We start from the raw sequence: 27,935 nt of genomic DNA, 5'->3' as shown, positions 1-27,935 counted from the left end.
GGGGGAAATGTAGGTATTTCAGAATCGGTAAATACCGAATCGTTAAGATTCTGTATTTACCGATTCTGTAAATACCGAATCGGTAAAGCCCATTGATTCCTATGGGCATTGCAGCCCATAGGAATCAATGGTCATTACTGAATCGGTATTTACCGATTCGGTAAATACTGATTTTTGCAAGGGTGCAGGGGGGTGTCACTTTGACACCCTCTAGCACCCTGAATTCAGGAACGTGTGCCATGTGGCACACAGACATGCCCTAAGGGCTTGTCTGTGTGTCACATGGCACTGGTGTGCATGCACACATGTGCATGCACACCTGTATCCGGTATTTAAAATGTCCTGTGGCACTCTGACATGTGCCAGCTACATCTGCATTTACAGAATCGGTATTTTACCGAGTCTGAATTTACCGATTCGGTAATTTTACCGAATCGGTAAATACAGAATCGGTAAAATACCGATTCTGTAAATGCATGGCCTACATCTGGAAAGTGTAATACCGGTCGGAACGAGCCGAATTCGGCCGTTTCCGACCGGTATTAGGGCACCTACATCGGGCCCTTAGTGAGGCTGGCGCGAGTCTTAGGGTTACGCAGGTGCCAAGGGTTGATAGGGGCAACCCGTCCCACAGTATGTAAACCCACGTCAAAAAGAAGCAAAACAGGAGAGTGATCTGAGATACCTCTGGCCAAATGGCTGAATTCCCCGATGTATGAGGACTGGACAGCGGGCATTAGAAAGGAGTCTAGCCTGGAGAGACTCCCGTGAGCGCCAGAGTGAAAGGTATAGTGACGTAGAGTCGGATGCATCAGCCTCCAGGCATCCAACAGACCAAAGGTGTCCAAGAACCCGCCCAACCACGATTGAGACGCTTGAAGGTCCCTGGGGGGGTGACGGTCCATGTCGCCGGAAAGTACCAAATTGAAATTCCCACCCACAAGGAGAAGACCATCTGGGAGTCCCACCAGCAACCGACCCACATCAGAAAAAGTAGAGGTCTGGAGGTCCAGTGGCACATAAATAGAAACCAAAGAAAGAGTCTTACCCTTCCACCTACCAGTGAGGGCAATATAGCGCCCCCTGTCATCGGGAGTAACGCTATCGATCTCAAGAGGGAGGAAAGACCGGATCAAAATACCCACGCCCCTAGAACCAGTGGTAAATCCAGAATGTGCTACCAGTCTGTAACCGCATCTATTAATCGCATGACACACATTGCCGACTAGGTGCATCTCCTGCAGGAGTACCACATCGGGGGACAAACGTCACCCAAACCATTGACATTCCACAATATAATCTTCAGCCCACTACCCCCCATTCCCAAACATGTTACATGGGGTTCCCCATGAAGAGCAGCACATCAGGATCAGAGAAAGAATCAATATGCCGCCTTGAGCATGGAAAACACAAACAGAATCACCCCCCCACCCCCCAACTGGAACCCGTTTCAACACCCCCCTCCCTGCACCCCTGCAAAAGAACAAGAAACCACCCCAAAATGCAGTGTGCCTGTCGCCCTAACAACCCCATTCTACAGAAAGACCCCAGAGGAGGAAAGAAGCCAGTTCCCACCCACCACCCAAATGTGGACTACTACAAGGCAACAGAAATAGAAAGATAGCACCCAGCTGAGCAAAGTCCAATGTTCAGAGATCAAGGACCGAAGAGTCACTTATGCGTAGGCTCACCACCCTCGGCACCGCCAGGGTGCTCCGTACGATCGCCTCGCCCCGGCAGGGAATCCAACCAGTCGCTCACACTGTCTGGTCGATCGAAAAAGTAGGTCCGTTCCTGATATTCCACATGAAGCCTGGTAGGGAAAAGCATGGCGTAGTTGAGGCCCAGGTCCCGGAGACGTCGCTTCACTCCCAGAAAACCCATCCGTTGTCGTTGCACAAGTTGCGTAAAGTCCGGGAAAAAGTTAATCGAGGAGTTCTCAAATTTCACTGGGCCATGCACTCTCGATGCCTGCAAAATTGCATCGCGGTCTCTAAAGTGAAAAAGTCTCGCAATAATGGGCCTCGGAGGGGAGCCCGGCTTGGGTTGTCCGCCCGGAACTCTGTGTGCACGCTCCACCGCAAAGAATTTACTCAGGCCATTGGGAGCAAGATGGGTGAGGATCAGATCCTCGATCAGGAGATCCACAGAGTGAGACTCGGGGTTTTCCGGGACCCCAATGTCGTGGATATTATTGCGCCTTGCCCTGTTTTCATTAACTGACAGTCTCTGTCCTTGTTGGATGTGCATGTTTTACTGAGAATGTCAGACTTCATTCTCACATGACTGAGAAAGATAATGTGAATTTACAGAAAATATGCTTTCAGTTTAGCTTATAGATCCCCTTCCAAACCACTGTGGGAAAATCATGAGATATTAGTTTCCTTTTAAACATGATTCATGATATCACAGCAGAAGGCTTTTTCAGATGGTAAAATCACCTTAGAACACACCACAATTCCTAAAATGAGTATGGTACCATCAACAAATGATTTATAATGTAACTAAAGTCCTAAAACCCTCTATTAACTACAATGCTTTTTAATGAGGTGCTATCATGTATATTGGTCCCAAGATGGCTGCCAACACTTCTTGGATGCAGTGCTGACAGCTAATCCGATCAGATGTGTGGTTAGGCTCCGCCCAGATATATATATTTTTTTTAACCTAAATTACTCAAAATCCACTGGAGCACATATCTTGAGATATAGCAAAGGCACATTGGGCTACCAGTCCCTACAATTTTGCCAGGTTTTGTGGAAATCCATTCAGCCGTTCAGGCTAAAAGTGAGTCCCATCGCCCTATGGAAATTAACATGGGGAAAACCCGTTTTGGGTCCCCCCTTTTATCTCGGCCCCCGCTTGACGAATCCCCCCCAAACTTTCAGGGTAGGAGCGGAGCGCAGGGAGGCAAATTTAAAGAAAATTACAGGCAGATTCCTCAACCGACGCCAAAGTTATTCCCAATAGAATGTTGTGGATTTCCTATAGAAAACAATCCTAACTATAACTACCTACTGGTGACCGCAAGTAGGTAATATATATATATATATATTTCCTCATGATGTGATCCTTGGTTGGCCAGTTTAGTGCTCCACAGCGGGTGCTCCGCGTTATGGCCGGATCCTGGCCATCAACATTAATTATTCCGCAAACGACGCAGCACTCCAGATTAGGTTACTTATGGTATTATTTATTCATACCACACACCAACTCGACCAACGTGTTTCAGCCTAACTGGCTTTTTTCACGGTCAGTGAGTCCCTCTTTACTTTCACTATATATACCCATATCTGCCATAATGAGGCATTATGGGGCCTGTAGTGATTATGGTGAATTTAAAAAACAAAACTTTATGCAGTTTATACATTTTCACAATAGGACATAATGTGAGTGACTTTGTTTCGATCATTACATTGTATATTCATGTAACTTTACTTGCATTCATTTAGTTGTGATGCAATGTTCATTATTATGGTTTATCGCGCTTGGTGAAGAGGTTTCGTACACAATTCTTTCAATTGTGCAATACTGTCTCTGATGGTTTCAGTCAGTTACATGAATATACAATGTCTGAATGGATGATTTAGTAGGTGTGTTACTGACTGTATAAGTGAGTTATTAAACGTGTCTTAGTGCATGCATGCGTTAGTGACTAAACTGTGTGAATATCTGTATCAGTCTGTCTGTTGATGTGTAACCAGTTGCATGGGTTGGTGAGTAGCTACATGAGTGTCTATATGGGTATTGATTGCTTGTCTGAGTATCAGTATGGGTGCCTGAGTGTCTGTGTGGGTGGGTGGGGTGTGTGACTCACTGCATGGATGTGTGAGTGGGTAATTCACTGGGTGTATGAGTTCAAGACAACATCTGTGAGGAGCTCTATTGGTGGGTGAGTGTGTGTATGGCTGTGTTGGTGAGTAAAAGGATGTCTCAGTGTGTGTGAGTACCTACATATGTCAAAGTAAGTATATGTGAGTGTTGGGGGATATAAATGACTATGTGTGAGAGTGAGTAACTGTGAGAGTGGCTGTATGGATGACTGTGTGCTTGTATCAGTGATTGTATAAGAGAATAAGTATGAATTAGTATCTGTATGAATAAGTGTAGTGGTGTGTGAAGAACTGTATAGGTGAGTACATGGGAGTGTGAATGATTCTTTGCATGACTCACTAGGTGTATGAGTAACTCTATGGGTGAGTGGTAGTGTGTGAGTGTCTGTATAGGTGTATGAGTGCATATGATAGTGCTATATCGATGATTGGCTGCATGCATGAGTAACTGTATGAGCGAATGAGTGGACATGTGTGTGTAGACCTAGGAATCAGTGAGTGGGTAAGTAGTAACTGGTATTGGTATGTCTATGATTTTGAAAATGGTAGTCTGAATTATAGAGTGGGTATATTAAAGGTTATATTAGGGTGTTGAGGAGGTGCATCAGATTATCACATTGATGATGTCATCAGAGATGTCATCAGTGATGTCATTTGAGATGTCATGAGTGATGTCACTGGCCATGTCATGAATGATATAATATGTGACGTCATCAGCAGTGAATTGTGAGGATACGAGTTATAGTTAGCTCAACTAAGTATAACGGCCAAATGTATCTGGTTTTGTACGAGTAAAATGTCCAACTAACTATAACGTCCCTGAAACCTATGGTCTTTTCAGTGAATATCTATGGTTTTTAAATGATAATTTTAAACTGTGAAGTCCCTAAAAGCTATGGTTTTTTGAGTGACTTTCTAAGGTTTCTCAAATGCTAATTTCTAACTAGGCCCACAGAGGTATGACATGTGGAGAAAGTAGAAGAAAGGCGCAGAAAGAAGCAAGTGGTATGCAGAAAGAACCAACAGAGGTGCAGAAAGGTGATTTGTTCAAAGTAAGCCTTTGTTCCCAACTTTTTACTGATCGGTACTGGTGGTACTGACTCTGACTAACCGGGCCTGGAGCCAGTGTTATTTTGAAAGACACTTTGAATGCAGTGAAAACACCTACATACATTAGGGTACACTATGGGTTGGGGTATCTCTGTGAATAGCATGACCTCCCCTGTAAGGCCCTAGTACATAAGAGTGTAGGGGAGGTAAAAGTTCCTCTACCTCAGAGGTGCAAAAAGAGGCAAGAGTGGTGCATAAACAGGCAGGAAAGGTACAGACACAGGCAAAAGGGGTGCAGAAAGAGGCAAGAGTGTTACAGAAAGAGACAGAAATGCTAAAAGAAGGAAGAGAAGTGCAGAAAGAGCCAGAGAATTGCTGAAATAAACAACACAGGTGTAGAAAGAAGCAAGAGAAGTACAGAAAGAGGCAAGTGAAGTGTAGCAAAAACCAAGAGCAGTGCATAAAGAACCAACAGAGGTGCTCAAACAGGTGTTAAGGGTGCAGAAAGAGCAAGAGAAATGCAGAAATAGGCAACAGAGGTATAGAAAGAGGCAAGAAAAGTACAGAAACAGGCAGGAAAGGTGCAGAAGCAGGGAACAGGGGTCAGAATGAGGCAAGAGAGGTGCAGAAAGAGAAAAGAAGGGTACAGAAAGTGGCAAGAGATCTGCGAAAAAAAGCAACAGAGGTGTTGAAAGAGGCAAGTGAGGTGCACAAAGAGGGAGGCAAAAGGGTACACAAAGAGGTAGGAGAGGTGCACAAAGCGCATGAGAGGTACAGAAAGAAGCAACAGAGGTGCTGAAAGAGTCAAGAGGGGTGCAGAGAGAAGGAAGAGAAGTGCTGAAACAAGCAACAGATTTGCTGAAAGAGGCACAAAGGGTGCAGAAAGAGGCTAGAGAAGTACAGAAAGAAGCAACAGAGGTACAGAAAGAGGCAAGAGTGGTGCGGAAAGAGGGAAGAGAGGTGTAGAAAGAGGCAAGAAAGTTGCACAAATAGGGAAGACGGGTACAGAAAGAGGCAGGAGGGGTGCAGAAAGAATTAAAAATGTGCCAAAAGAGGCAAAAGAGTTGCAGAAAGAAACAAGTGAAATGCAGAAAGAGGCAACAGAGGTGTAGAAAGACGCAAGAGAGGTGCAAAAAAATGCAAGAGAAGTGCAGAAAGAAGCGACAGAGGTTTAAAAAGGAGCAAGAGAAATGCAGAAAAAGGCAAGTGAGGTGCAGAAAGAAGTAAGAACAGTGCAGAAAGAACCAGCAGAAGTGCAAAAAGAGGCAAGAGGGGTACAGAAAGAGGTAGAAGAGCTACACAAAGAGGCAAGAGAGGTACAGAAAGAGGCAAGAGGGGTGCAAAAAGAAGGAAGAGAAATACAGAAAGAGGCAAGAGAATTGCTGAAAGATGCAACAGAAGTGTAGAAAGAAGCAAGAGATGCAGAAAGAAGCAAATGAGATACAGAAAGAAGCAAGAGCAGTGTAAAAAGAACCAACTGAGGTGCAAAAAGAGGCAAGAGAGGTACAGAAAGAGGCAGAAGGGGTGATAAAGCAGGACGAAAGGTGAGGAAAGAGGCAAGAGAATTGCTGAAAGAAGCGACAGAGGTGTAGAAAGAAGCAAGATAAGTACAGAAAGAGGCAAGTGAGGTGACAAAAGAAGCAAGAGCAGTGCAGAATTAACCAATAGAGGAGCTGAAAGACGCAAGTGAGGTGCACAAAGAGGGAAGGGAAGTGCAGAAAGAGGTAACAGAGGTGCAGAAGGAGGCAAAACTAGTGCAGAAAGACATAAGACAGATACAGAAAAAGGCAAGAGAGGTGCAGAAAGAGGGAAGAAGTGTGCAGAAAGAGTCAAGAGGGGTACAGAAAGAAGCAAATGAGGTGCAGAAAAAAGGAACAGACATGTAGAAATAGGATAGAGAGGTGCAGAAAGTAGAAAAGATTTACAGAAAGAGGGAAGAAAAGTGCAGAAAAAGAAAGAAATGTGCAGAAAGAAGCTACATAATGGGATTCTCTGGTGGTTGGGCTGGAGAGGCGTTGTAGCGAGCACTAAGGTTACATGCCGCCGACCCTATGTGGATGCCGAAGGAAGACTGCGAGACTTGAGCCACTTCAGATTATTTTCTCTATCTGGGCGGACACTGTGAAGATTTAAAGAGTCCACGGGAAGAGACCCGAGACGGTGGTTCCTATCCCACCCTTTGGGTGGTGTGGGGGAGCCGGCAATACCATCCCGAGATTTAGCCAGGGCTGTGAAGAATAGTACCCATGTCCTGATGAAGCCTATATCATCTGGCTGAAACGCGACCGCCTTATGCTTGGAACGGAGTCCCCTGTAAAAATCTAAGGAAGAGTTGATTTTTCCCTAGGTGCACCAAAACAAATGTAGACTAGGTTGATAAGTCAACCCCCTGGTGTGTTTTTCTTGGGACTACCATTTTGTTGTATACTCCACCCAAAATTAAGTGGAGGTACATATGTAAATTGGTGTATATATATTTTTTCTTAACGGTACAGAGAAGTGTTTTTGGCATTGTAAGTGTTTTGTGTATTTGTATATTTGTATACAGTGTACATGTGATGTGTTGTATATAGACTGTGTTAGTTGTTTACTTTGTGCCTCTCTGCCTGTTCGCTCATATATGTGTATATGAATTAATATATATTTTTGCTGCGTATACTTCGCATATCACAAGACAATTAATTGTATCTTGTTTGATAATTAAAAGTGGATTGATCCCTTCGGTACCATTTGTTTCTACTTTTTCATCTTTGGATGTCTCCTGCTCGGGTATGGGAGGGTGAGGTGGGCAGAACCCCTATCCATTTTTTCTAGAGGAAGAGGCAAGAGAGGCGCAGAAGGCTGCACACCATTTGTACCAATTTAACAACCACATTTAGCAATAATTAACAGGTGGCCATTCTAGGTTTGCAAAGGACCTTCCACCACGCTGTAACACTTGTCGCTGCATTTTTGGTAACATTTGTACCTCTTGAGCTAGAAACAAGTTTTGTTTTGTTCAAATCTGCAAATTAGGGAGCGGATGACAAATGTTGTGGCTAATACAGAAAATGTATAACTATACGAAAGTCGGTGCAGCCAAAAAGTCACAAAATTCATGTGGCCCTGCTCATACCTCTGACTAGGTCCACAAGTGCTCCTAAGTGATTCCTTCTTTTTTTGTCTCACTGAGTTCATAGTTGAACTTCTATGGAAACAAGGAAGATTAAACCTGAGGTTACCACTCCACAACACAGACTACCATGCCACATAATTACTCTCCATAACACATAATCCCACTCTACATAATTCCTATACATTAAATACCATATACTTTCTATCCACATAATTCCACTACACACAATGTACATCCACTCCACGCCAAAAAACATTAGTAAAATACTTTTCATTTACAATGCCAATAACTCAAACTCTCGCAAATGCAAAACCTAATACATTGCAAACACTTCTTTAACTATTAGTCACGTTTGCAGAGTGTTGGAGAAAGGGTGCTAGGCCTCCGACCAGTGCTCAGGAATTCCGCTGTGTAGGATTTACAGCAGGTACCAGAAGGGCTTCTTGGCCCCCAAAGTATCTCAGGAGTAAAGTGGACTTCATCCCCCATCCTGTAGTCTGCCAGGAGGCATGTTTGTAGAGTGGTAGAGAAAGGGGGCATGGCCTATGAAGACGTCTTAGCAATCCTACTTTGTGGAACGTACTGGAGGTAACAAGAGGGGCACTTGGCCCCCAAGGACATCCTTGGGGGCCAACTACCCCTCCTATTACCTCCAGTATATACCACACAGCAGGATTGCTAAGTTCTCATAACAGGCCATGCCACCTTTGCCCACCATTCTGCAAACCCGCTCCCTGGTGCGATCTTGGATGAGGAATGAAGTCCCCTTTACTGCTGGGGGTCCTTTAAGAGCCACCTAGCCTACCTTTTACCTCCAATAAGTCCCACACAGTGGGATTGCTAAGAGGTGGACACATGCCATGCCCCCTTTCCCCACGACTCTTCAAATACGCCTCCTGGCACATTCTAATTTAGGGGATTACGTCCCTTTTAATTACTTAGGGTCAAGGGGGCCAATTAGCCCACCTGGTACCTCCAGTAAGCACCACACAGCTGGATTGCAGAGAGGTGGTCCGAGGCCATGCCCCCTTTTTACACCACTCTGCAAATGTGCCTCTTGGCACACTGCTGCTCGGGGGATGAAGTTCACTTGTGTCCTGAGGTCCTCCCGGGACCTCATTACACTGGCATATTCATATATCAGATGGAGAAACCTGCTCTTGTGGGAAGCACAGTAGCCACCTAATTGAGCCTAGCCTAAACTGGAGAACAGCATGCGGTCCCATGTACCTAGAACCAGCTCAGATAAGGTGCCACACCCTGGGTGTTTTGTAGAAGACAGGTATTCCCTGACTGAGGGCTTAATTAGTTCCATATTCTCCCTCTGGGTCCGTCTTCGTAATAAAAAAAAACTCCCTGACCCGTTCTTTGTCCTTTTTGCTAATCTCTGTTGGGTTCTCATACATGGAAGGACAGTCTATGGCAAGAGTTGTCTCTCTAATATGTTTAAGATGTTGAATCCTATTCCTGTACAAACAGGAAAGACAATCTGAAATGATTTCTCTGTTCATACCAGCTTCCCTGTTATGGCAGACCAAACCCCAGAGCAACAAAGGAGCAATCTGGTCCCAATATATTTCAGGCCCAGTTCCTGCTGGAGAATAAAATGCAATGCAACTCCCAGTATGCGCCGGCACACTCTATTTCCCTCAGTTTGAATGGTACCCACCTCCCTGTAACCCCATATCCCTGCTCCATTGGTTAAAATGGGGAAGCAATCTCTCCTGTAGATCTCTAATAGGGAGGCATGGCTTTTTACGTATCGTGGAAGCACAAAAAAGACAGTGGCAATAGCGTGCAAATAATTATTTTCCTATTCCCAGTACATGGTACCCATACAGCTAGGCAAGGTATGGGAATTGGCTAATTTTCTTGATTGCTCCTCCCTCAATGATCTTACAAAGGGACTGCAAACCAGGATAGAGGTTTTTGACAAATTGGTTTCTAGATCTAGATGCTAAATGACAAAACAACGGTGGAAATGAATTTCTTTAGGCCATTTGTTGTCCTGGCAAGAAACACAGCATCCAAGGGACCGTCAGACCCCAAGTTCACTAATGCAGCTTCCGTGCCATTTATGTACAGTAAAAAAAGAATAGGTGCCAGCACACATCCCAGACAAACTCCCCCCTTAACTGAGAAAGAAGTGGAACACTCTCCTCCATCCCTGTACCCCACAAAAGCAGACAGATCCAGGTGAAGGTACTTCAAAAAAGCCACCAAGCCCTCCTCAAGTTCAAGTCCCAGAGAAGTTAAAATGTCCCAGAGCTTGGATCTGTTTACACAGTCAAAAGCACTTGATAGATCCGTGATTCTAAAGTGACGAGTACTGCTCATTAAATTAAAGGGTGTATTCAAACATAAGTTTCTATTGGCTAGTTTGTCCACAACATTAAATAGCCTGCAAAATGTGATTGTTCTGAGCTGAATAGTTACTGTTATATAAATAGACTACAAATAAACCAAAATAAGGGCTCGATCCTAAATCAAAAGACTGCATGTCACCCCATCCAGTTGTAACTTCTCAATTTTACAAACAATGGCACCTCTAAAGCAAGTTGCCAGTCCCCTCCTAGCATGACCGGATGGTGATAGGGAGGCTGAAGAGTATACCGGGGACCCCCATCAATGACTGCCCATAAGGGACCACCAGTCATCAATTGGCAACTTGGATCCTAAACCATTAATGGTTTGTGGTTTAAATGTTTCTATTTTATGCCTATATATTAGCCTTCATAGGCATGGTCATGTCGGCATTGTAAAAATGCTTGACTTTTTTTGGCCTGTGGTGGTGTCTGAAGCCCACTCCCTTTTTGGTAATTCACAGAAGCTAAGTAAAAGGCATGGGAGTAGGTCATCCAGCTTTCTATGAGGTATCTCCGACAAACCCATAATTATACCTTTTATGGTCTTGTTGAATCCCTCCATGAGCACATTAGTTTGGGTATAAAAATGAAGTCAGCATTCAAATTAAACACTGCAAATGTATTCATGTATGCTTGATCATCACATTGGAGAATGCAATACTATAGACTATATGTTCATCATATTAACCATACTCATTAAGCATCAACCTACATATTCATTTTTGATTGAGTCACTGACACACCCAGGGTTAATACCGGAACAGAAAAGGTATACTACTCAAAACAAGTTGACCAACTTTTTGAGTAGCATCTACTTCTACTGGGTGCTTGCTAGCCTTTCACTTCACTGAAGTTAGTGTGGGTAAACATATATATATATATTGCTGGCACCAAGCTACGACAGGCCAAATCCCAGTATGCTTAAAGAATGGGGTCAAGCTAATCTGGAGTCATCTGCCAAGTTGATGCAAATTTTGGTCAAGTATGCGGTAATAGATCGTGAGCAGCTCATGCAAGAAATCTCTGAAATTAACGAGGAGCTGCTTAAATTTGAACCACATGATCTTATAACCAAATCTAGAAAAGAAATAGATGAGCGCATTGCTAAGCAGGAGGAAAAAATCAAAGCCCGCAAGATTTTTAAATTTGCGCGCGATAAGGAAGACTATGCACAGGGCAGAATATTTACCAAATTTGCTCAACAAACACAGTTGGCCAAACAGGGTAAATCTGATGGACAAACATCTACCTCAGTGCCAGCTCTGGGTCCCACAACAAGTAGGATAAACCAAGTACATAGCGACAATGAGTCACTGACAAGTGCCCCTACCTCGGATGATGATGCCAGTGGCACTTGGGAAGCAAGTTCGGTCATCCTGGATTTAGGGGAAGAGGTGGATTTTTTATCCAACGAAAGACTGCAGTCACTAAGGCCCCGGAACAAACAGCAGACAAAGGGGCAGCAGCGGCAGCAAAGCGTGCCAGGAACAACAGGAGACGGGGCCAGCGCCGGAAAAAACACAAAAGCGCCCAAAAAACCAAAGCGGCAATATTGACGCAAAAACAAGTGAGTGACAACACTATAGTCAATCTATCCTCTGTTGACCTTACCATGGCTGAAAAACAACTCTTAAGCCTTGGTCTTTCATATTGTCCAGCTACTGACTTCAACTATGCTAAGACTCGCATAGATGTTTACATGTATATAAGAAAATGGAAGCTCAAAAAATTCTTTGAAATTAAGGAAGGTCTGAACAACAAGACACCACAGGGAATTGGAGCTATTGCCAATGTTCTTCCAAATGTGCCCACACTTCCGGCCAGTGACACTCGAACAGCACTTACAGTGTTAAATCTTTTGGGCAATGATGCACTCACCAACGATTTTGCATCCACACAAACTGAGAGCAGCTGACATTCCCCAAATTGGAGCTAATACCAGTCCTTTTAAACAAGCGTCCAAATTCAATCCTACCATGCCCAGAGACTCTATTGATGTATTTCAGGACGTGGTAGTCGAAGACCTAAAGCGTTTGCATCATCGGATAAAGCACAAAAAGCGATACAGAAGCAAACAGGAAACCGATTACCATGCTTTGGTTAAAAAATTAGGCAATGACCACAACATTATAGTAACCACGGCTGACAAAGGGGGCAATGTGGTCATCTGGCCCCAGGAGGACTACATCAAGGAAGCGAAGCGACAGCTCAGTGATGGCACTTGATATTCCATTACCAACATGAGACACTTTGAATCTTCCAAAGAATCACTTAAAAAACTACTTTTTAAGTATAAAAGGGAAGGCATGATTTCTTCACAAGAATTTGAGTTCCTCCATGTTGAGTTTCCTGTTTTGCCTAAACTTTATTTACTCCCTAAAATACACAAATTATCTAGATCATCATATGTAGTGATACACCTATACATCCTGGTACACATCAGCAGTCATCCAAAAGTTACTCACACACATACTCACACATGCAAATAAACTATTGAACATCCATTTATTTGCATATACATTGATACACACACTGCCACCTTACTTCTAAGGAAACTTACACATACTTACTCTCTTAAACAATCACTTATAGAAACACATTCTTATTTAAACAGGAACTCTTACAATCTCTCACTATATATACTATACTCACTTATATACATCAATACTCACATATACTAGATTAAAAGATATGTCGTTACTAATGAAGACACTAGTGAGACAGTCATTCACTCACTAACACACACATATACACACTCATCCACCCATACAGTCCTGCACATATGCTGTCTTCAAAACACAGAAAACTGAACTGTTGTGCACCGAGCACACCTTTTTTCTCAAGGGATTAATTAAAGTTAACCTAAAAGTAATATTATGATCTGTGTGCTGCAACTAATGGAGTATACCCAAATACTCTACAACATAACATGGAAATTTGGCTGGTCAACAAACTGTTAACACGGGCTTAGCTGCGCACAACAGTGTTGTGCGCAGCTAAGCCCGTGTTAACAGTTTGTTGTCCAGCCAAATTTCCATGCCTTCAAAACACATACAAACAGTGAGTCAGTCACCAACCCCTGCAGCCACTTATACACAAAGAGAAACACTGATACAAACATTTACATATTTAAACAATACTCGCTAATATATGTATTCACTAGGATACACTTAATAAGCCAGTTAACCAACCAATTTTTTTTAAAAAAAACATCCATTTACACACTTATTTAAACATTTATTCTTCCATCGACCTTTACAAATACATATATAAAACAAATTTATTTTTCAGAAAGACACACATTCACTGGATGGTGTCATCAGTGATGTCATGAGTGATGTCACTGACCATGTCATGAGTGATGTAATATGTGACGTCATCAGCAGTGCATTGCAGGCGCGCAAGTTACAGTGAGTCCGACTAACTAAAATGTGGGAATTTCAATGGTTTTATATCAGTAAAATTTCCAGCTAACTATAACTGGTGTGAAACCTATGGTTTTTTCCGTGAATTTAATAGGTTTTTTAAATGCTAATTCCTAACTATAACTGGTGTGAAACCTATGGTTTTTTCAGTGAATTTCATAGGTTTTTTAAATGCTAATTCCTTTCTATATCGAGTTTCTAACCTTTTTTTTTTTTACAATTTGCTGTTTTTTTGTAAGTATTCATTTTTTTTTTTATATAATTTTTTTCTTTTGCGCTCTGGGTGCGTGCTCCGGGAAGCTTTCAGCTAAGCTCTCCGGTAAGCTTTCCGGTGAGCTCACCTGAAAGCGCACCCAGAGCGCTACTGTCGTTCGTGAAAAAAAATATGAATGAAAAGTTAATAATAATGCAAAACATTTCGTACCATACAAATAAAATCATTTTTTTTTTATAAGGAAAATGATTATGCATTTCTGTAAAAGTTTGATGACGTCACTTCGGCACGCAACGTAAGTGCCCTCGGAAGCGCCTACGTTCGCGCCGCGTAAAAGCACCCAGAAGCGCCTACGATCGCGCCACGTTTGCGCCCCGGAAGCGCCTACGATCGCGCTGCGTAAACGCACCCGGAAGTGCTCCGGAGCGCGCAGCGTAAACGCGTCGGGTCATGTGACCCTAAAATAACACTTTTCATTGGTTGCTAACAGTTTTTTTTACAAAGAATGAAATCCCCACCCATTTCCTTCACTTCTTCTTTCACTTTTGTGACTGAAAGACCTGTTTTTTGCACCTGGATCTTTCGTGATTTACCATGGCTGCCAGAGAATCCAGCAGTGAGGATGAACCTGAGTTCATCAATGAAGAGCCTCCTACCCCAAAGGTGAAGGAACATTTCATATGGAAATTTTATAAGATTCCAGCTGACCAGAAGAAGGTGAATGCACCAAAAGTGGAGTGCAGGATCTGCAAACAGGTCCTGTCACGGGGTGACCCCCAAAAAAAGTACTCTTTTGGGAACTTTACGATGATCCGACATGTGGAGAGGAGGCACCCCCAGAATTTTGCCCGGGAAAGTGTCAGGGCTCTGGCACAAGAGGTTCCCAGAGATGGGGCCTCTACATCAACTTGAGGAGCAACTTCTTCTGGGAGAGGGAAATCGCAGGAGCAGGTGCCAAACATACAACCTGCTTTTAACCATGGTGTCCTCAGATGCAGATACTGCAATCAACTGCTTACCTTTGGAGAACAAAGTGTCCAGCTCATGGTTCGAGCATTAGAAAACCATCGCTGCCCTTTCCACCCCTACTTTTTTTTGTTCTTTTTGCTCCTGTTGAGCAGTTTCCATTTCCTGTTTTTGTTCCTGTTCAGTTAAAAGAAGAAAACCAAAAGTTCTTTTCAGAACTACCTCCAATTCTCATCAAAGAGCTATATTCTTAAAAAAATGAAGAGTAAGTGAAATATAGTGCATTGATAATTGAAAGGAGAATGAGTAAGAAAGAACAGAAAGGTATGAGAGGAAAAAAGAAGTGAAGTAGGAGGACTGAAAGAAGGTGTGTGTTAGAAAAGAAAGTTATGAGAAGAAGAATGAATATGGGGAATGTTGATATTCAAAGAAAATGTTGAAAAGGAGGGGTGTGGAAGGGTAAGAAAAGATGCATTGCTGGAGTTGAAGGTAGAAGGCCTCATTTATGAAGCCAAGCGTCACTTTAACGCCACCAAAGCATCACTTTTTGTGACACAACATTCCAATAAAAAATGCACCTTATTTATTCATATTTACAAAGTGGTGTTTCTTGGTAAATACATCACTTTGTAAACCCCTGTGCCACATTATTCCTACGCCAGGTGTAATGTATGCAAAAGGGACGTATTGACGCAAGAAAGGGTCGTAGAGGTGACACAGTGAATAAACTGGAGGCCTCATTTCTGAAAAGTGATGCATCGCTACGTGAAAACAGCGATGCGTCACTTTTCTGGACGCACTCCTTATGACATTCCAGATATGTCATATTTAATATATGACTAATCAATTCGCAAGGAGTTACAGATATGTCAGTTTTTCTGACGTATCTGTAAACACAAAAGTAACGCATTGCTGGAGTGCGTCACAAAAGTGACGCAACTCCAGTAATGTGTCCTTTCACATGGAAAAAGCACCATGTGAAAGGTCTGCTGTGAAGCAGGCGCAAGATTTTGACGCAATAGCATCCTAAAAGTGACGCACTGAAATCTCAAAGATTTCACTGCGTCGCTATTACAAAGCTTTTTGCGGGGGAACACCCCCTCTGCATGCATTATACCTGACGCAGATATAATGTGGCGCAGGATTTTAAAAAGTGACCCATCTACCTAGATGCGTCACTTTTTAAATATAGCGCAACGAGGCGCATTTTTTGACACCTCTGGTACGATGCGTCACTTTTTTGTGCGCACTCCTTATGACATTCCACATATGTCATATTTAATTTATGACTTATCAATTCGCAAGGAGTTACAGATATGTCAGTATTTCTGACGTATCTGTAAACACAAAAGTAACGCATTGCTGGAGTGCGTCACAAAAGTGACGCAACTCCAGTAATGTGTCCTTTCACATGGAAAAAGCACCATGTGAAAGGTCTGCTGTGAAGCAGGCGCAAGATTTTGACGCAACAGCATCCTAAAAGTGACGCAGTGAAATCTCAAAGATTTCACTGCGTCGCTATTACAAAGCTTTTTGCGGGGGAACACCCCCTCTGCATGCATTATACCTGACGCAGATATAATGTGGCGCAGGATTTTAAAAAGTGACCCATCTACCTAGATGCGTCACTTTTTAAATATAGCGCAACTTGGCGCATTTTTTTACACCACTGGTGCGACGCGTCACTTTTCTGTGCGCACTCCTTATGACATTCCAGATATGTCATATTTAATGTATGAGGAATCATGTCGCAAGGAGTTACAGATATGTCAGTATTTCTGACGTATCTGTAAACACAAAAGTAACGCATTGCTGGAGTGCGTCACAAAAGTGACACAACTCCAGTAATGTGTCCTTTCACATGGAAAAAGCACCATGTGAAAGGTCTTGCGTCAGTCTAACACCTGCTGTGAAGCAGGCGCAAGATTTTGACGCAACAGCATCCTAAAAGTGACGCAGTGAAATCTCAAAGATTTCACTGCGTCGCTATTACAAAGCTTTTTGCGGGGGAACACCCCCTCTGCATGCATTATACCTGACGCTATTTTTTAAAAGTGACGCATCTAGGTACATGGGTCACTTTTTAAAACTGTGCGCCACATTATATCTGCGTCAGGTATAATGTATGCAGAGGGGGCATTCCCCCGCAAAAAGCTTGGTAATAACGACGTACTGAAAAATGAAAAGTGACGCATCGCACCAGCAGTGTAAAAAAATGTGCCTCGTTGCACTATATTTAAAAAGTGACGCATCTAGATAGATGCGTCACTTTTTAAATATAGCGTAACAATGCGCATTTTTTTACACCGCTGGTGCGTCACAAAAATTGACGCACAGGCGGCGCAAAACTGGCAGCGCAAGGCCTTCATAAATATGGTCCTGGATTTTCCCCGTGCTTCGCTCCCCGGTGCGCGTACCATGCGCTTCCCCCGCGCAAAACGAAAAAATGTAATGCCCCGCAGGACCCTATTTTAGCCCCCACATCAAACCTAGGAGGTCAGAGGGGGTCTACTCTTCCCCCTTATGGTCATTTGCCCCTTTTTTTTTCAAACCCCTTGTGTCTCGATTTTACCGAGACAAAAGATGGCGGCCGCTCCAGACTGTTTAGAATGTTTACAGACACCCAAGAGCCAATCAGCTTTCTGCGCGCAAGTGGCGTGTCGCGCCAGGAGCGCACTCCGGTGCGGGCACCGGAGAGCGCCTATAGATATATATATTTTTTTGAACCTAAATTACTCAAAATCCACTGGAGCACATATCTTGAGACATAGCAAAGGCACATCGGGCTACCAGTCCCTACAATTTTGCCAAGTTTGGTGGAAATCCATTCAGCCGTTCGAGCTAAAAGTGAAATCGACCGCCCTATGGAAATTAACATGGGGAAAACGCGTTTTGGGACCCCCCTTTTATCTCGGCCCCCGCTTGACGTATCCCCCCCAAACTTTCAAGGAAGAACCGGAGCTCGACGAGGCCATTCAGGAAATTTTCAGGCAGATTCTTCAACCGGTGCCAAAGTTATTCCAAATAGAATTTTGAGATTTAACATTGAAAAAAATCCTAACTATAACTACCTACTGGCGACCACCAGTAGGTAATATATATATATATATATATATATATATATATATATATATATATATATATATATATATATATATATATATATATATATATTTTATTACATAATATATTTTTGATATAAATGACACTTTTTTTTAAATATTGAAACTGTATTTTTTTTGTTTTATATTTTTATTTTAATATATTTATATTATTTACTTATTTTTTTCAGTTGGATTTACCAATGTTGTCCTATGGAAGGAAATTCAATTTGCAGGTACAGTATGTGCACGTTACTTTTGTAATCCAGTGCTGGACTCCTAGGTTCAGCACTGCGACCTCTATCTAAAACAGTCAAGTAATTACGATTTTATCGTTGGCACGATTTTTAGACAATATTTATAAGTTTCAAAAATCAACACTTAGAAACCTTTTGAGCAAAAAGCAGGCAATGATATCCTATGGAAGGAAATTCAAGTTAGTGGTAAGTATGGTTAGAATTACTTTTCAGGATCAGTACTGGGCTCAAACATGCAGCACTGAGGTCTCTCCTGATAACAGGTGAATAAATCAGAATTCATAGTTGCGCTGATTTTAGAGGAATATTTGTAAGTTCTAAAACTCCACACTTAGAAGAATTTCCAAGTGAAACCAGTCAATGTTAGCCTATGGAAAGAAATTCAAGTTACTGGTAAGTATGATTAGAATTACTTTTCAGAATCAGTACTAGGCTCAAACATGCAGCACTGAGGTCTCTCCTGATAACAGGTGAATAAATCAGAATTCATAGTTGCGCTGATTTTAGAGGAATATTTGTAAGTTCCAAAACTGCACACTTAGAAGAATTTCCAAGTGAAACCAGTCAATGTTAGCCTATGGAAAGAAATTCGTAGTTTGACCGATATTAGAGGAATATTTGTAAGTTTTAAAAATCGACGTTTAGAAAGTTTTTCAGCAAAAAGTAGGCAATGATATCCATGGAAGGAAGTTCAAGTTACTGGTAAGTACGGTTAAAATTACTTTTCAGGATCAGTACTGGGCTCAAAGATACAGCACTGAGGTCTCTCCTTATAAGCAGGTGAGTAAATCGGAATTCGTAGTAAGGCTGATTTTACTTCGGTCCAGTATATATAGAGCCACTTTCCGACACCAGCCTCTCCCTTCACCACTGTGCAAACACGCCCTGTGCCGCATTTTAAGCTGGGAAAATAATTCCCCTTCAATCCTGATCCTGGTCCCTACAGTCCATCTAGCCCAATAGGTACATTCAGTAAACGTCACAGAGCTGCGTAGCAGAGAGATGTAAAAAGGGGCACGGCCTGCCCCACTTCTCTGCAATGCAGCACGTTGGCGCTTCCTAGAAGCAACTGGTGGGCTACTTGGCCCCCATGGTCCCTCAGGATTGAAGGGAAATGTTTTCCCTAATATAAAAAGTGCCACAGGGAGTGCTTGCACAGTGGGGCTTTCTATTTTTCGGGCCCTGGGGACCCCATCCCCCAGGGCCTCCCCCCTAATTTTTTTATTTTTTATTAAAAAAATGTGGAAGGGGGCCACGTGGCCCTCCTCCCCAGGCCTCAATCGGCCCGGGGAATGGCCTTTTTTTCTTTTCTTTTTTTAAAACTGTTGGTGAGGGGGCCATGTGGCCCCCTCCCGGGCCACCTATGGCCCCGGGGACCCCATCCCCTGGGGCCGGCCTTTCTATTTTCTTTTTACTTTTGGGGAGGTGGGCTGCGTGGCCCCCTTCCCAGGCCACTTGTAGCCCCGGGGATCCTAACCACCGGGGCAGGCCCTCTCCTTTTGGCAACACGGGGGTCCCCAATTCCCCCACGGTCCCAGACAACTCCCTACGTCCTGCAGGGGCCGCCATTGCTTTTCCACATGGGAGCAGCTAGCATGCTGCTCCACAAGTGGAAAAGCAAATCTGCAAATCACTGAAGCGAGAGCAGGAAACCTCCTCTCGCTTCAATGAAGCAAAGCAGTTTGCAATGACAGGGTGGGAGCCACAAGGCTCCTGCCTTGTCATTGCAAACTACAGTGTTCCAGGGTGGGCACAACGGGACACCCTAGGGGATGGCAGTCCCCAGGGCCACCAATGGCTCCAGGAAGGGGGTCGTGTGACCCCTCACATATTTTACAAATCCCCAGGGGGTGATGGTTCCCGGGGCTGTGAGGTCCTTCAAGGACCCCAATTTAAATCTTTAGTGCCCCGGGGAGATGTGGGGGGCTTGAGCCCGCCCACACAGGGTATTTATTTATTAAAAAAAAGTCCGGGGAGTGGCGGTCCCTGGGGCTCTGGGGGTCTTAGGGGCCCCCACAACATTAAACTTTTAAGGCCTGGGGGTGGTGGTCCCTGGGGCTGCAGGGGGTGGCATGTGCCCCCGCAATTACTCCTACTTTGCCCCAGGAGGTGGCGGTCTCCGGGGCAGTGTATTTTTAACATGGCCCCGGGTGTTGGACCCCCAGGGGCTAATTAGCATTGAAGCGCAGGAGACCGCGCTTTGTTTTTTTTTATCGGCAAGATCCACGCACGCTGAGCAGATTTTGCCAATGTTTAAAAAAATATAGCTTTTTTTGGGGCCTTGGGGTGTCCTTGTGGGATCCCCTGAGCAGGCCTAGGGCATTTTGCAATTTTTTTTATTTGGTTTCTTGTGCCTCGGTTCTACTGAGGCTTAAGATGGTTGCCAACACTTCCTGATTTGGAGTGTTGACAGCCAATCAGAATACAGCTCGTGCTCGGCAGGATGCGCTTAGGGTGCACGGATCCACTGCGGCAAAAGATATATATGTGATTTTGATTTACTCAGGAACTACTGAACGGATTTACATCATTTACACGATTACATGACTCTGTACTAAGGTCTACCTCTCTGCCAAATTTGGTGTAATTCCGTTCAGCAGTTCGGGCTGTAGCTGCGACTAAAGGTCCCTATGGAAAATTGCATGGGGAAAACACATTTTGGGACCCCCATTTTTTCTAGGCCCCCGCTTGACTAATCACCCTGACACTTTCAGGATGGGAGCGGATCGGAGCTGGCCATAGGTTTTGAATATTTCAAAAAGATTTGTCAACCGGAGCCAAAGTTATTCCAAATAAAATTTTGCGGATTTCCTATGGAAAATAGGTCCTAACTATAACTACCTACAGGCTATCGTCAGTAGGTAATATAATATAACGTTATAAAGGTGACAAGCAAAATAAACATCTAAGAAGAACCAAATTCTGGTCCGTGCTTTGCTTTCTGATCGTGTCTGCCAGCGATATTTCAGCATGTAAGAAACTGAGGTTAAGACATATATATATATATATATATATATACGAAACAACTCTTTACATAATTCTTTTCTTAAAGAAAGAAAGAGCGCGGACCACCGTGGCTCATCGGCTGCAATTTTATTTGTATTCCATAGGAAGCACAGCAGCAGCCATGACGCGTTTCGTCCATGACATGGGACTTGATAAATATATATATTGAATTATTTTAAAATTACTTCCAATGGGGTGTTATTTTATTTCTCTGTTGCCTATATTTTCTATGGGAGTGTGTTTTAGGACCCGTGAGTGCCCATATGTGGTGTCTGATTTACTTCAAGATGTGCTGAAGTACATTTAGTCCTGTGTTTGTACCCTTACAACAGTAGTAACTATTGAAAAGTAGCATACAAGAGGTCCTACTCTTTTGTGGTGTATGTGTATTTACATTCCTAAATCCCTCCTTACAATTAAATAATCCCTTCCCATTTAAAAGTATATAGTTCACATTTGCACCTAAATTGAAGGCCTACATCTTGAGCAGATCTTTGCCATGGTGGTGGAGATCTCAACACAGAAAAGATATGTGAATCAGAAGCTGCAGTCTCTGCTTGTAGGTTAGTGAATACAAATTTTATAATATGTGATTGGTCCTGCAGTAGTAGTACTTCATGTACTAAAAAGCACAGTTTGTGGATAGCCCCCAAGGAGTCTAACTCTACCAGAGGCCAGGTGTTGTATGCAAGTTCTGGCATTTGGTAATGTCTAAGTCCAACTAACCCCTCTGCACATGGTCAAAGGTCATAAGGAGCAACCAGACTGGGTAGTTGTGTCACCTTCTTTTGTTAATCTGTATTTTGAACAAAAGCTAAAAACATGGAGCATGTTACTACTCACAGCTTGAAAACTCCAGTGGGCAGGAATGTTCATCCATTGGAAAGTTATGAAGCTGAAGGTAACATTCTGCATTAATTGTCAACCTAATGAGGAAGAGAGAAGAAAGAAACAATTGTGAGAGACATCGAGGCTGTTACTCCTCACACAAATTAGCAGTCCATCCACAAAGTGTATAAAGATAAGTAGATATCAGTAACTTGCTTGATCGCTTAAGGTTAATCCTTAACCTTACACAAAATAGATAATTCTGCAGCAAAATGTTTTAAAATAACTATAAGATATGTGGGACAAACACCTCTCAATTATAGAGGACCCTTGGAAATGTAAACGTTTTTTCTTACTATCAATTTTATAACAGTAAAAAGATTTCATATAGTGCCAGAAAAACATGTTAAATGCTAATACATTTTTCAAAGCAAGACAATTAAAAATGTATTAAAAAAGAAAATTAAAAGGTTGGGAAAACATATATGTCAAAAATGTATGGTTGGATATCCCCTATGAAACAAATAGGCAAAGATATCTCATCACAGGATCAACTGCCTTCGAATGATGGCTGGTGGAGACACAAGTCATATATATTTATAATATTGGTTTCACTAATATTTGTCTTACACCAAAAACATGAATATCTCTTATGGATGTGAATGGGCTTTTGAGGGAGAGACTCACCTTCCTTTTCTACATTGTGTATTTTGCCCACATCTTGGGTCATGCTGACAGGGCTGACGCTGCTGCCTTGCATGCGGCAGGGAGCCAGCATTTTGCGGGACCTATTTTTTGGTGTTTGATGGAAAGAACGGCTAGGAATTAAGAAGATGTATTCTAGTGGAAGACATAGTACAGCATTTGGCACCAGTTAGCGGTGTTGTTGCATTAGCGCTCTTGTTTTAAATGACTAGATTATGGAACTCTCTACCTATTAAATTATGCCTGATTCAATCTGAAATGAAGTTCAGAAGGGCATTTAAGACCCAGCTATTTAGCCGGCGCTAGACCCCTGGTAGCCCCTCTCTCTCTGTCTACCCTGCTATCGCGCCGGCACACCTCTGTTTGAGGTAGATGTCACACTTCATAAACTAAATAAATTAAAATAACATTTTTTAATTTTAAAGCAAGTGGTGAGCAGAGACTCAAAATGAATTGGTGCCTAGAGCTAAGAGCCCCAGCCACGCTTTCCTTGTGAGGGTTCAACTTGCATAAGACACTGGATTGCTTGGTTTTCTAGGTTTTTCATGTCTGTGATGAGACTGGCCATCTTCCAACGTGTGGAAGACATGGTTTGTTATGCAGCATCATTTCAGATATGGACCACTGCTGAATTGAGAGTAATTACTGGTGTGATCAGAACACTAACTGAGCCACAAGCTTTACTAAAGATCTCAGAAGGGGATTTAGCATGAAACCAAATTTAGGAATGGCTGCCTGGCTCACATTGGCTGAGATCAAGTGGGTGTTTGAGGCTACTGAGAATATTTTCAGATGCTTAAAGAAATGTCTTGAAATTGGGATGCTTCCACATTCTGAGAGTTGGTATAGTGTATGCTCCCTAACTGGATATAATTTACCCTTTCCTATGCGATTGGCTGTATCATTGTCAGCCACCCTTGAAGGAAATAAAATAAATAATTAGTCTCTTTCTGACTTGCTGGTTAGCCCGAGATGAGAAAGTGAGACCTGCTGACTTAGATGTGTGGGGTCAAGGAGTGCTCCATCATGAATAGCTTGACACTTTCAGTGATGATATACCAAGATTGAATCAGAAGGTAGAGGTATCGGAGGGTAGTGTATCTTAATATGCTTTCATATCCTCGATCAAGGCATGCAAAGACTTTGAGATTCCCACTTTCTGGTATTCCCCTACATTGTTCATGCCCTGTGACTCTGCTAGTACTTGCTACTTCTGCATAAGATCCTGTAATACTCTGCTGTTTAAAACTTGGAGCTGGTCATTTGCACTGTACCTCACATGAATTAATTCAATAACAAGGCACAGCAAAATCCATCTGTTGGTGTGCCCAGTCATCACATGCAGTTCCCTTGTATGAGGGTGGTATCTAAATTTCAGGACTTTACCAGTTTACGTTTCGTAGTCAGAGACAGCATTTCACCTGCAAGGTGGAGTAAACACAACTGAACTTTTCCCAAGCTGCTTTAGTCGCTTCACAGTTATTTTTCAACAATAGCTTCAATGCATTTCCAGCAGAGGCATTCACCACAGGGGACTTGAGCATTTGCAAGATGAGAGGAGGTAGCAGCTGTATGGCTCAGTGGAGGGCCCTATTCACCTCAATGGAATAGCATGTATGCACATCAAATACACAGGGGTTCATTTGACATGCCCAGCACAATACACACTCACTCAAACAATAGTTTTAATTTTAACATACCTTATTTATATACTAAATCTCCACACACAAGCACTAAATACACAAGGCAACAGTCCTCCTATTTACTCTGTCCAGATCCTTTGTCTGCAATGTTGCAAGAAGTGGGAGCAGCAAATACACTCAGTTTAGCAGGTGCATAGTAAAGACTGTTACAAGAGCCCAACATTCATCTAGTCAGGTAGGTGTCACCATAACGTCAATTCTTATAAGGCACTAAACATACTGCCACACAATATGGCTATATAGAACATCCACTCTTCCTCTATTATAATTGTAGGCACATTTGGGTACCTGCTGCCACCTTCACTGCTGTTATCATGCCTGCAGTGCAATGCAAAGTAGCCACTTAGATCAAACAGATGATAGCCCCTGGTAAGTGTCCTTCAACATATGGGACTGACACTGAATGTCTTTTTGGCACCTAAAGGTACACCTAAGTGTTAATTGCTAAAAAGCTGGCTAATGTGATGCATGTTATACATAGCTGTGTTGAACGTGTTGTCACAATTTACATGCCTTTATTAACCACAAGCAAAAAAAACTTTCTCAAGCAAAATGGCTATCCATTATCTATGCACTCAGCAAATCTGTATGTATTCCGCAATGCATAACAGCACATTTAAAATCAATGTTAAGATGATCACAGTACCAATAAAATGCAATCTTTCCATATACGTGTTGAAATGCCCATGTGGCAAATGTTATGTTGGACATACAGAAAGAAAGATCCGCACTAGGATCTTAGAACACAAGTCCAATATTCGCACTGGAAATCTAAAATCCACGGTAGCCACCCATTTTTTGGAAAACAGACACTCAGTGGCCCAATTAAAATATCAGATTCTGGAACAAGTACCCATCACCTTGAACAATAAGATCCTCTTACTCAAGAGGGAGAACTTTTGGATTTGTTTTCTATCCACGATGGCGCCCTTGGGGCTCAATGATCGTATTGAATTTTTGTGTTACCTATAACTCTTTTGCTGATTCATCACAAGCTGCATTTCTAACCTTATTTTTTCTCACATCTGCATTTTCAATGTTTTTTGTGACCTGCTTCGTCTTTCCAGATTCTGTGTTCGTATTGTTTATTCCTTACAACATGGCGCCCACATTTTCCTCACTTTCAGTCGCTCTGGGTCGTTTAGTCCTTCTTCACTATCTAGTACCCGCTACTTGATTCTTTTCTCTTCCCCGCCGGTTTGTTACCTTTCTCGGAACTCCGCGGAGTCCGAACATAATTATCACACAAGTAAGTACCCCGCCTTGGGACACGCACTCACCTTTGGTTAGACTTTTTTATTCTGAGTAGTACGGGGCAACCCGCTTCGGTGAGACACGGTGTATCTTCGCTTTGCATCATGACAGTTTCTTGGTGAAGGTCTTTTTGCGCTATGGGCATGGACATTGTTTTTTACCTTGTTCCTTCAGTTTCACGCATGTCGTTTCTATTCATTTGAGTAACTATGCACACTTACCTGCCTGGCCCCGCACGATCTATAGTGCTCTTCACTCAGTCATTTTCCATCATTCATTCATTCAATACGCTGCATGCACTTAGTTTATTTATGTTACCAGTCATTGTTTTACCCCGTGATTATAGCTAGCCATTCTGTTTTTGTTGTAGAGTATTCCCCTGACGATGGGCTCCGCCCAAAATGCATTGGGTTGTGTGATAATCAACACACCTAGAATCATGCACGTTGTTTTGGATTACAAGATTTGATATACAGCATACTTTGGAACGTATCAGAAACAAGATAGCTCATTAAATCTGGAAGAATGAAAATACTTTCACTGTGAACATGAGTTATTGAACTTGGGATTTATTGAATCAGACCGCTTGGTCCCCCTCAGTTGTGCGCAGGGGTGTTCTCTCCCTAGGTGGGAGAGCCATTTCTCTATCTTTCCAAAGCCACCAGTGTTCCCATATCATGTCATAGACTTCAGATGTCATGTAGTTTCCACTAATCTGTAGGAACTGATTATTGGGAACCGCATAAACGTAGGTATGGTGTCAGTTGATTCTGTGCACCCCCAGGACTCACAGTGCCACCATAAGCCCCCCACAACTAGGTAGGGAGCAAATACTTCTGGAAACCACAGAACATGACAACCCTGATCCCTCAGGAACCCGGAGTGACAGATCTAGAACCCTTTTGCTCAGACATTCGTGATCTCTTTTGCTCAGGGAAGTGTATGAAGTGTACATATAATACAAGGAGGGAGGTTTTCAATATTTATTGAACCAATGTGATTCCTGAATAGAATATATGTGCTGTAATTATCAGTAGACAGAAACAGAAACAGAAGTATCATGACAGTGAAAATATAAAATATTGCCACCATCTTGCTGAAACAATGTATATATGCAAGTATATGAAACAGTTTAACAATCTGGCATCCTCCTACTATGCTTTCCCTAACCTACATCTCTAGGGTGAATATATGTATCTTCTGCCAAGAATCCCCATGCTTAATGATCCAACTCTTACCACCTGTAGGCAAAGAGTGTAGGACACCGTCTTGCTTCTCAAGCTGGACACCCCTCATGGAGATATCATTCAGCTGCTGGGCATAAGCACCAGCGTGTAGAGACCTCTCGATAACAGTAAAGGTGATCCTCTACCAGCACCCAAAAACAGATATTTATTTATAACAAAAGACATCCTTGCCCTGGGCTGAGATTGTAATCAAGCTGTTATTGTTTGTGTGCTAGCGATAGCTATGTTGCTATATGTATGAAAATTACATGTACATTTGTACAACATATGTGTAGGCCTTGTACACAGTGTCAAGACAATATGATAGTATTCTTGCGAAGTTGACTCGAGTAAGCAAGGGTGATGTTTCCAAAAAATTAATCCAAACTGTCACAAATGCAAATGTGTGTCAAAAGTCAAAGTGAAAAAGTAAAGGTAATTTTAGGAAGAACCTGGGTTCACGTAAAATGGCAATGCTTCCTTCTAGGCATAACTGGGTCACATAACAGTGTGGTGATTATATATGATGATTAAATATCTAACTGACTCCGTTTATGATATCACTGTTGTTGAACATGGCAAATGTCTTGATTGGAAAAGTTTTTTTTAGGCAGAACACCACAATTAGCATTCACCATGAATGGGTATACCTTAAAAATGAATTAAACCAGAAGAAAAGTAAACATTAAAAATAAACCATAAACAAACTGAAATAATAAATCAGACAAAAAAATTCAACTAAAAGTATAAAAGACACACAAATGTCATCTATTTACTACTCAAAAAACTACAAAAGCTGCATGAAGAGGAGACTCAGTCGGATTTTCTAAAACAGAATATATGTATATTTACATATATGTTTACAGCAGAATAGCAGTTTATCACT

At 42.5% G+C, this 27,935-nt stretch overlaps 1 protein-coding gene across 1 annotated transcript in view; it reads right to left on the bottom strand.

Annotated features, from left to right (window-relative positions):
* GABRG1 (gamma-aminobutyric acid type A receptor subunit gamma1) overlaps positions 1-27,935 on the bottom strand; it is a 666,028-nt gene that overhangs the window by 367,647 nt on the left and 270,446 nt on the right. The window contains exon 5 of the mRNA XM_086962691.1: positions 22,177-22,259. Coding sequence (XP_086818817.1) covers positions 22,177-22,259 — 83 coding nt within the window. The remainder of the gene's footprint in view (positions 1-22,176; positions 22,260-27,935) is intronic.

Source organism: Lissotriton vulgaris, chromosome 3_1, assembly GCF_964263255.1.
Source record: "Lissotriton vulgaris chromosome 3_1, aLisVul1.2, whole genome shotgun sequence".
Taxonomy (NCBI): domain Eukaryota; kingdom Metazoa; phylum Chordata; class Amphibia; order Caudata; family Salamandridae; genus Lissotriton; species Lissotriton vulgaris.
The sequence above is the reverse complement of the archived record's forward strand: the minus strand, read 5'-3'. Positions and strand labels throughout refer to the sequence as shown.